This window comes from Leguminivora glycinivorella, unplaced genomic scaffold (assembly GCF_023078275.1).
Source record: "Leguminivora glycinivorella isolate SPB_JAAS2020 unplaced genomic scaffold, LegGlyc_1.1 Scaffold10, whole genome shotgun sequence".
Classification (NCBI taxonomy): domain Eukaryota; kingdom Metazoa; phylum Arthropoda; class Insecta; order Lepidoptera; family Tortricidae; genus Leguminivora; species Leguminivora glycinivorella.
The window spans coordinates 325,470-336,645 of record NW_025952835.1 but is presented as its reverse complement, the minus strand read 5'-3'; the positions used below and the strand labels follow the sequence as shown (position 1 = coordinate 336,645).

General features: G+C 35.9%; 2 protein-coding genes across 2 annotated transcripts in view; one reads left to right on the top strand and one right to left on the bottom strand.

Moving 5' to 3' along the window:
- Positions 1–2,484: 2,484 nt before the first annotated feature.
- On the bottom strand, positions 2,485–7,601 carry LOC125242171 (ran-specific GTPase-activating protein-like). The gene is made up of 4 exons (XM_048150878.1): positions 7,458–7,601; positions 7,121–7,312; positions 5,053–5,287; positions 2,485–3,142 (listed from the first exon to the last, which is right to left on the bottom strand). Exons 1-4 carry the CDS (start codon positions 7,467–7,469, stop codon positions 2,895–2,897), a joined length of 687 nt encoding a protein of 228 aa, XP_048006835.1. The 5' UTR covers positions 7,470–7,601; the 3' UTR covers positions 2,485–2,894.
- A 329-nt stretch (positions 7,602–7,930) lies between these two features.
- LOC125242170 (leucine-zipper-like transcriptional regulator 1) overlaps positions 7,931–11,176 on the top strand; it is a 33,093-nt gene continuing 29,847 nt past the window's right edge. Inside the window, exons 1-5 of the mRNA XM_048150877.1 lie at positions 7,931–8,011; positions 8,300–8,456; positions 8,890–9,061; positions 10,176–10,312; positions 10,955–11,069. Of these exons, the coding sequence (XP_048006834.1) occupies positions 8,314–8,456; positions 8,890–9,061; positions 10,176–10,312; positions 10,955–11,069 (567 nt within the window). The 5' untranslated portion in view covers positions 7,931–8,011; positions 8,300–8,313. The remainder of the gene's footprint in view (positions 8,012–8,299; positions 8,457–8,889; positions 9,062–10,175; positions 10,313–10,954; positions 11,070–11,176) is intronic.

The window sequence follows — 11,176 nt, the reverse complement described above, 5'->3', positions numbered from 1 at the left end:
TGCAATGTAATGAAACTGGAGAGTTCTCACTCCGTGTAAATGTACCTTTATTCGAAATTTGGCGCGTGACATTAAAAGGGTTGACATGTTCACTGCCCAGTGCTTCTACAAATGGGTTATGCCTTAAGGCCTTATTACAAAGAGCGGGACAGTGAACCTGTTAAATTAAAATATTTAAATCCAATTATGCATAAATGAATCTGTTGCAAATATATCACGTCAACATATCCATCTATGTTAGTTAAATTAAAAATGCAATTCATTAGAACTTGAATACACTTCCCGTACCGTTTACGGTAAAATACGATAAAATAACGTATGTACTTCATAATTCCAAGTATTCCAAATCGTATGAAACTACAAAGTTTTTAGGGTAGTAAAATTTCGTCAGTAAAAAAAATGCATGGTTACCACTAAACGTATATTATTAGACCCAATTACCGAGGTTGAATAACTTTAAACTAATTTCTTTACCTTATCCTCCCGATAGACAATATCATACACAATCTGAAGAAAAAATGTTACTTTCCTAACCTATAAGTTTTTGATTTATTCTCCATGGTAACAGGGTCTACACATTGCTTATTCTATCTTGTATTCAAACCGAAATTCAAATCCAAATATCACGACATTCATGCCTACAAGTAAAAGTTTTATTTTAACAACTTAAAACAATGATTAGATACTGTAACATGCAATAAAGTAAGTTAATAATTATGAAGCTTATCAGGAAAATGCATAAATAAGATTTCAATAAAATATATCAATCATGAATTTGAATTACAGAAAACGAGATAAGATAGTCATAGAAAAAATATCATTAACATTGCTGTTGCCCTAGAAACTAACTACAAACATAGTTATTTTTAGATTTAACCACTTTTCTAGTACCTATCATATTTGTAATTATACTTATTGTGGCAATAGTGGCCTCAATTGGATATTACATTGGCCTTGAGCTGACCTATACCGTTATAACTAGCCGTTCTATAAATTTTCAGACATGATTGACACCAAATTTATGAAATATCTGCTTAGAATCATGAAAAAGCGACCCCACATTTTTTTTAGTATTTCTATGCAGAAATAACACAAATTTTATTTGTGTCTAAACTATCAAACACAAATTGATTTCATTTCTCATTTACAAAAAATTTAGAAGTCAAATCTACAGATTCCTCCATTACAATTCCATTCAATAAAACAACTGATAACTTAACCTATATTAATGAAAATAAACTAGCAAGCACAAAATAACCTTAGGATACCTTTTGCACGTCAGCGTCACTGTTCTACAATGACATCACAGTATAAACTTGCACGTATTAGCCGGGTCCACACGTCGCGAGGCAATGTGCTCGCGCGGCAAACGTGCTATGTAGACGTGCCAAAAGATTTGTCTTCGTATTATTACGCAAACGTACGACCGTGTCATGCTATTTCAGTCAGTCTCAGTACAGTCAAGTGTAAAAATATGGGTGTACACATCTTACTCAAAAATATGTCCTATAGCATCTTAGTCCGGTGTAATAAGAGTGCAGTACCATATTTATGAGAAGATTATTTCGAAACGTATTTTTGCACTTGACTGTACAAGATGTACAGTCAAGTGTAAAAATATGGGTGCGTACTTATCAAAAATATGTCCCATAGCACTTTATGTCGGCGGAATAAGGTCTCGGTACATATTTTTGAGCGGATAAAATCTATACGTATTTTTGCACTTGCCTGTACTGACATTGACTGAACTAGCATAACAAATACGAATATTTTCCAGAAAAATACTAAGGCAACCCTTTTCGCACTACATCTGTATGTAGATGTGCCTCGACCTGGCTGACAGTTTTAAATTCAGGATTTTTATACAAACTTCGCACCCAAAAGGTTTTCATGCTTGCATGTTAATTATTTTTTCTACTCCCGTACTGTTATTCGTGAGTTACAAGGTCGTGCATAGAACTTAAAAACCCTACATAAAAGATGTCAGGACAAGTCTATCTAGTCTATACCCTGAAAACATTTAGTAGAAGTAGCACGATATAGCTGTTACAGTTCAGTAAATACATTGCTACCAACTTAACAAACCAATTCGCAGAGTCGAGACTCCTTCGTTTTCTGCTGCGTTCATTGGCGACGCGTCGAATCGCATTCAAATGGCTCGATTCGTCTTAGTGGCCAGGCTTCAAAGAACCATACCATAGACAGTTTTATTTTCATGTTTGCACTCAAACTGCATATTCAAAATGGTAGGCGGTCCACTAGATAACTAAGATGACTGAAAGTAGGTATTTGTTGATTTATAATTTTCTTTCAAAATAAGTGCTTGGTCGTAGAAAAAGTATTGTATGCAACGGTGTTTAACTGAGTCAAAAAATGCTCGTGGCGTCTTTATTAACAATTTTCGGCTTCGCCTCAAATTGTTACCCACGCCACTCACCTTTTTTGACCTCTTTTAACCACCAGTTGCATAAAATACTATATCATTGTTATTTGTGTGATTTAGAGGCATGATCATTTTAGCAAGTAGTTTAAAAACAACAGTTTTATGCAACCAACCCCAGTCTTAAAAATAAGAAATACTACTATTTTTGGTTTCACATGATATCCCGAAATCACACACTAACTCACATATCAATTGATTCGTTTCATAACCTGGCATTTCATCTTTACTTAGCTCTAAATTGAACTATGGCCTTACATCATCAATATTCGAAAAAAGCATGACAAAAATCGTCTTTTTCTTCTGACCATTCAACAACAGTGTAAATTGAGAGGTTAAGACACTCATCATTCGATTTTACAAACTGTGGCAGTTTTACGTTATTATTACTAATAAAATTATGAAACATTACATGTTACAGTACACTAACAAACTAGACACTAAACTAAGCAAGTTATTCGGATTTTTCACTTTCCACTGTGAGCTCTTTGAGCTTCAGAACAACACCTTCCGAATCCTTATCAGTTTTATCCGTTGTTTTTTCATCAGACTTGTCGGAACTCTTTGGCTCTGGAGTGTCCGTGTCCTCGCTCCGAGTGATGCTGCTTTCATCATCGGACGACAGATCCTGGGTATACAGGCTACATTTAGTCCGGACTATTTCTTGCGCTTCGGCGAATTTCGCCTTCCACAGTTCAGCATCTGTAATTAGAAAGTAATTGGTTAGATAACGTGCGTGATGGATGTTAGTAGAGTTTTTAGGGAAGTATGATTACATTGATTACTGAAGTAGGTATTACGTGTTGCAATTATTGCTTTTACGATTATCCTAAAATCAACATATAACAAGAAGAGGAAACATGATTGCTGGCTTTCTTTGTTGTACTCTTTTTACGTTATAAAGTAAAACATTATTCAATCTTTATAATTTTAAGTACCTATCTGTCTAATATCTGTAAAATCAATAAACAGCTAGAAATTTATAAACTAAACCGCTACGACTGTAAACTCAAGTTACAAAACTGGCTTCAAACACTAAAGTACCAGGAAACAGAAACTCTTTTTTAACATACATACAATCACGCCTGTATCCCATAACGGGGTAGGCAGAGCACATGAAACTATTAAAGGTTCAGTGCCACTCTTGGCAAGTAAGGGGTTGAAAGAAAATGAAACTGTGACATTGCAGTGACAGGTTGCCAGCCTCTTGCCTACGCCACAATTTAACCCATATCCCACAGTCGCCTTCTACGACACCCACGGGAAGAAAGGGGGTAGTGAAATTCTTAACCCGTCACCACACAGGCAACTCTTTTAAGCTGTCTAAAATAATTTAACTCATAAACTGTCACTAATATTTGCTAATATGTAGGTATTTAAAATAAGATACCTATAGTTCATGTACACTTCATTATAAATTACACATGTTTAGATTTAAGTTTTGATGATAGAATTCTGTCAACCACTATCTATCATGTAAACATTAACCAAGGAATCGCTGACTTCCGAGTCACAGGTTTCAACCTAGTTCGGGAGACAAGAGGCATGACCCTGGTGAACTGATACAAACCGAACTATAAGCTTTTCTGTACCTATATTTTGGACATATAATTGTGTAGCTTAACTTCAAAAGTGGGTAAATTCTGCTATAAGGTTGATTATCTTTCAGATTATATTATATTTTTTGTATAATCAACCTTATAGCAGAATTTATTCGTACACAATTTGAAAAACGCCTTGATCTTACGTACGCTGTACTCTATTGTGTGATCTGGGTGTACAGTCAAGTTCATAAATATGTGTACATTTCTTCACCTTAATGCGTTGCAATCTCGACTGTACTTATTATAAATGTTGCAGCAGAGAAAAATTAGGACGCACATGCGATGAAACCGCCCGTGTTGCGGTGACTGTTTCAGAAGAAACTCAATGTCTGCTTCATATAAAACTTACTCTGAGAACACCAACAACTTTGCAACTTTGACATCCACAAGCCTTCGTCAGTTTTCCGTGATCATCATGCATGCAACTGCGTCGAAATATCGGGAGCTCGACAAAAATCAAAAAGGTAATCACGGTCTATATCCTGGTCAATATAAGTCTAATGAAAAGGACCGTGAATCATTCAAAACTCTTACTCTGAGAATTTCCAAACTTGATAGTGAGCAGCTCTTGTTTCATAGTCTCATCGGCAAAGTCAGCAAACACAGACCAGTTTAAGGCCTTGTCAAAGCTACAGTACACATTCATACAAGTGTTGGTTGTGATACTTGTGATGTACTAGCTAGGACACTTTACTAAAAAACTTACTCTGAAGATTCCCAAACTTGATAGCCAGCAACTCCTGTTTCATAGTCTCATCGGCAAAATCAGCGAACACGGACCAGTTAAAGGCCTTATCGGAGCCACAGTGCATGTTCATACAAATGTCGGGGGTAGAGTTGTGCCATTCCCGAGGATGTTCTCCCGTTTGTATGGGAAATGTTCTCTCAAGAGAATATTCTCCATAGTAAAATGAGAACGTTCTCGAAAACGGCACAACTCTAGTCGGGGGTGATTGAATGGTTAGTATTAGCCCACTTTAAGCATCTTCTCTACTTAAAACCACTTACTTTGAGGATTGCCAAACTTGATAGCCAGAAGTTCTTGCTTCATTGTCTCATCAGCAAAGTCAGCGAACACGGACCAGTTAAAGGCCTTATCGGAGCCACAGTGCACGTTCATACGAATGTCGGGGGTGATGAAGTGGTTGGCGCACACTTTGAGCGTCTTGTCACGACGCATCACCACACGCACAGTGTTGTTCGCCTTGTGCCGGAGGAGCTTGATGTCGCCTGTGCCGCGCTCCTGAAGATGAAAGATAAATAAATTTAGTAAAAAATTACTCTTTAAACCTCTTTATAGCATAAAATATTATTACATAATTATGGTGTTGTTTTTTCCACACAACTTCGCACAGTAGTATACACTTTGCGTGTAACATGAGGGAACAAAGATTTTATTTTAACTACGACCATATTTCGGAGGGCAAAATAAAGATAAAATGTTATATGACGTCAAGCAAATTTCGCCAAACATAAAAATTTGTTTCTTGTTTGTGTATTAATTTATCCACCGGTTAAATCAAGATTTTTTTTATGCAAATCATTATTCAAATGCAATATTACATTTTTATAGACAAATACAGGTTCCAGGCATAGATAATATGGTTTTCCCCTCACTAGCTCGGAAACACGTGTTAATACCAGCGGGTAAAAACGCATTTTATCCACTAGTGGATAAAGTAATTTGACCTTGAATAGAGGCAAATTTTCTGCTTTAAAATTGATAAAAGTGGGTTAATCTAGAGATGAAGATGTTTTACCACCTGTGGAACCACTGGAAGCAGTGATAAACGCGTTTTTTGCGTTGTACTTTCCTCGCTATAGTGAGGGGAAAAGTTTTGTGTTACACACGAGTGCAATAGTTATTTGTTATACAAGGGGGCAAAGTTGTATTTTAACGCCGAGTGTGGAATTGAAAAACGAGCAAGTGAAAGGATTCTATAGTTGAACCACGAGCGAAGAGAGTGGTTCAAGAATAGAATCCTGAACTTGCGAGTTTTTTAACACACGAGAAGTAAAATACACTTGCACCCGAGTGTAACACAAAACTTTTCCCCTCACTACAGCGAGGAAATTACAACGCAAAAAATGCGTTTATCACTGCTTCCAGTAGTTCCACAGGTGGTAAATCATCTTTATTACTACATTCACCTACTTTTATCAATTTTAAAGCAGTTAATTTGACTTTATTCAAGGTCAAATTACTTTACCCACTAGTGGATAAAATGCGTTTTTACCCGCTGGTATTAAAGGACAAAACACGTGTTTCCGAGCTAGTGAGGGGAAAATGTATTTTACTTCTCGTGTGTTGAAAAACTCGCAAGCTCAGGATTCTATTCTCGAACCACTCGCTTCGCTCGTGGTTCAACTATAGAATCCTTTTGCTTGCTCGTTTTTCAATTCCACACTCGGCGTTAAAATACAACTTTGCACTCTTGTATAACAAATAACTATTTCCTTGAGAAGAACTTAAGAAAGTTTTTGGGCCTATCAACGCACAACTTTTTAGTATCATGTAGAAAACAGTCAACTTTCTCAGTCCATTAGAAATAAATCACACAATTTTGCTGCTGTCAGATTGAAAGAAATAACACTGGTAGAGATAATATTGATTTTTTGGGGGGTGGGGGGTTGTTGCTGCAAATATTGCACAACCTTATTACATATCCTAAAATGAGAAATACACATTAGAAATAACCACAATCTGAGATTTGCTTTACACTTGAGATTGAAAAACATATGTTTTTTGTATGATATAACCTAAAAAAATCATGCTTGGTGATAGTTATGATCAAGAACTAACAAAGTCCAGTAATTATAGATTTTAACAAAAATGGTAAATGATCCATCAGACAAAATAAATAAAGTAGAAAAAGAAAGTAGCTTTCTCTCTTACACTATAAAAAATATAAGATAAAAAAATTGTAAAAATAAAGGCAACCAATAAAAATGTTTTAAGGCTTCTTGAGCTGCTTGAATAGAGGCCATAGAATATAATGAAGTATACAACCTGGAACAATGATAGCTTTTTAATATTATAACAATGAACACTGTCTCATGGAAACAAAGAACTGACCTTCCACTCATGATCGGCCGTGTCGTATCTGTAGAGCCGTGCGCGGATCTTCACCAGCTCCACCTCCTCCTCCTCGTTCGTGTGAATGTCCACCAGCGGCAGCGACACGATGGGGTCGTAATGGGGGTCATGCTCTGGGGTTTCCACTTCGCCTCCCTCGCTCTCACTGTTGCGCCTAACGCTTTCTTCAGTCTAAAAATTCAACAAATACTTTACTGTAATAAACTTGAAGTATTAAAGGCTAAAACCACTCCAAAGCTATCAATTATCGAAAAAGAAAACTCCCATCCGTTTAATTTTTCCGTTTACAAATTTGAATGATAGTGATAAAACTTACCGGTGAAGACATTTTTAAGCAGTAACTTAAACCGATAGACAGTAATGTCGTATAGAATAAAGTTTACTTGTATCCAATGTAAACACTGTTTTACGAGTTTTGAGACAAACTAGATGTATTACATTTACAATGAAAATATAACAAAAAAATTGCGTTGCGTGAGATCTTCAGTCACTTTTGATAAACGTTCAGAAAATTCGTGTAAACAAAAGAAAACTTTTGTCTGTTGGCAACTATAATCAATTTGAATTAATGAACGAAATAAGCAGTTTCACACTATCGAACCACAGCGGATAATGTCTGGAATGGCGAATTTTTTCGTATTTGTGTATGATATGTATTAAAAAAAAACAACCCACATTGATTTGTAGCAGACGCACTAAAATAAACCTTACAAGTACATGTTACGGTTAATAATGCAATGAACAAAATTAATGTAAATTTTTGACGTTTCTGATCAATCTCTTCATACTACACACGGATTCATTGAAAATTTGTTTGTTTGTATCACGGTTATTGTTTAGTGATAGTTTTTCTTGAATACGGTTTGAAAAGTAAGTCTTGAACTTCATTTACCAAAAGACTGAGCAGTCTTAAATTATGTGGTTCGGTTAAGATATGTGAACAACAACAATAACTAAACTATTTAGCGACCTATTTCCGCGTCCCGTTTATTTTAGGCGTTGTTCCTGTTTTACCGGAATAGATATTTAAGAAACTGGGTTTCTAGCTTCGCCGTCTAGTCTAGTCTGTACACGGCTGGCTCTAAGTAATAAGTAGTACACCTACATCGATTAGTCAGGGAGTGAAGTGTAATAGCCACTGTGTTTTCTATTTTAAAGGAAAGGCCGCCTGAATGCAGAGCCGGGAGAAGATGATAACGGAGCAGCTGCGGAATCCGAATGAGCTAGACATCAGCCTTCGGATGGAGTTTGGTCCGTTTGAGACAGTGCACAAATGGAAGAAGTTGTCGGAGTGCTATGAATTTGTTGGAGCCAAGTAACATTATTTCAAAATATTGTTTATTAGTAATTACATAAAATGACCTGCATTTGATAATTAGTAAAAAAATTAAGATTATCTGAGACTATAATATATACACAAACCCTATTGCATACTATGTTCTTATCTAGACAGAGCATATTCTCACATTTTTACAAAGTATTTATTTGTATAAGAAGCAAAATAAAGAATGACAAAGAATGCCTTGAGGCATTAAGTCCACCCTTTGTACCTTATTTTATTGTGCAATTAAGATTAAATAAATAAATAAAATAAACACTTAAAATTTTCAATGTTCAAATTTGTTATACAATACCAATGGTACAACAATTTTTTATTTTATTACTTTGAGAAGAAATTATACTGATATAGAAGTGACTACTATTAGAAAAATCAACATTTATTGATATATCACAAAACTTGTTTACAGACGGAGCAAACACACAGCGGTAGCCTACAAAGATGCAATATATGTATTCGGTGGCGACAATGGCAAGTTCATGCTCAACGACCTGGTCAGGTTCGACATCTGGGAGATGTCCTGGACCAAAGTGGGCTTCCAGGGCACCCCGCCGGCTCCGAGATACCACCATTCTGCTGTTGTAAGTACAGATGTACAAGATACTGATAATTTCAAAAATAGGGAAATAAGGTGTGCTAGGAATCTTTAAGAGAAAGAAAATGAAAATTTACATGGGCATGTGGACTATCGGCCGTTGACGACAAAAAAGTAGCTAAATGCGTTTCGAGATTAATTCTTCGTCAGCTTCTCACTATAACATTAGTTTAGTGCATAATAAGCTACCGATATTACACTTTAAACAACATTAATGAGCGAAAGAAGGAGAAATTATTCACAACACGATACCGCTAAGATGGCGTTCGAACCGGAAGTCCATACAAAAACATGGGAAGATGTAAAAATTTTACAATTTGACCCAATGACACAAAGTCAATAGCAAGTAGTCCTTCATAGAAACTTGTTTGCAGGGGGTCAGCAACCTCTACAAAGGTGACTTCATAAGCTTATAAGAAAGTCTCAATTTAATAATTCCTCCAACAGTTGAGTGGAAAAAATGAGAAAAGGCCTTTACCCAGCAGTGAGACACTAATAGAGGCTAAAAAAAACAGCAGTTCTCAAAAAGTTTGTTCATAGCCACATCAGCAAATTTTAATTGATCCTATTTTGTTACCAACATTTAGTAATATAAGTCGACTTTCGTTAGATATGTACAGGATAATTGTTATAAGTAAGAAAAGATAGAGACTAGAGAACCTTAATGACGAAATAAAACTTACTAAAATCTCAATTCATCAAAAAAATCTTGGTAACAAAATATTTATTTTATTTTTATTTTTATTTATTCTTAACAATAAACATTGTGTCGAATATTCATTCATGCATATAATAATTACATACAACACAATACTAAAACTACTACAAAAATATTCATCCTACTAGTATTTAAGTACACTAAATGTCCATAACTATAGCAATAAAAGTAAAAATAAAACAGAAGTAACAATCTATAACCACGTTATTTACATTGAATAAAAAAACAAAAATAAGAATAAAAAAACAAATTTAAATTTTTCCTTAGGTTTTGTACAAACTTTTTGAGAACTGCAAAAAAATATAATTAATTTTGTGTGTTGCTAACTTGCTACAGTGGTGTCAGTGGTGCATCTTTCATCAATATTTCAACTCATTCACAGGTGCATCGCTCCTCTATGTTTGTCTTTGGCGGTTACACGGGCGACATACTGGCCAACTCAAACCTAACCAATAAGAATGATCTCTTCGAATTCAAATTCTCCAGCGCGCAATGGGTGCAGTGGAAGTTCCAGGGACAGTAAGTAACATTGGACTTAATACTTTAATAGAAAGAAGTGTGAAAAACAAACATGACAATAAAAGAGAGTTGTTAAATCAACTAGAGTTGCCAATTACTTATCCACTTTCAAATTTTGCTATAAGAACGTTTGCCTTCCTCCCGGATTTAATCACAAACTAGCTTTTGCCCGCGGCTTCACTCACGTTAATTCTGAAATTGCGGAATAGAAACGTCTACCCTCCATTTTAAGGAAGTGGGGGGGAAGACACAAAAAGTCCCTTCAACAATTTCCACTTAAAAAATCACGCCAATTCGTTGCTACATTTTGCCATGAAAGACGGACAAACAAACAGATAAACACACTTTCCCATTTATAATATTGCTAGCTTTTTACCGCGGCTTCGCCCGTACGTAATCTTGTTTTCCCATACAAACTTTGGACCCCCATTTCACCCCCTTAGAAGGTGAATTTTGAAAAATTATTTCTTAGCGATCCTCTAAACCTTATAAGGAACCTACGTGCCAAATTAGGAATCTATAGGACCAGTGGTTTCGGCTGTGCGTTGATAAATATGTCAGTCAGTCAGTTTTTTCTTTTATATATTTAGATAGATATGGATTACAAGATACAGCACACTTCATGATGAACGTGTTTCACAGAGAGCCAGTGCCACGGTCAGCGCACGGCGCGGCAGTATACGACGACAAACTATGGATTTTCGCAGGGTACGACGGCAACGCGCGGCTCAACGATATGTGGACCATCAATTTAGTGGTGTGTATATTCTCTTCTTTGTGAAATTTCAATACTTCCGGTATTTCGTTTCAGTGAGTCAAGACTTAGAGGCTCCCAAACATATCGATGCCTTTTCACTTTTCGCC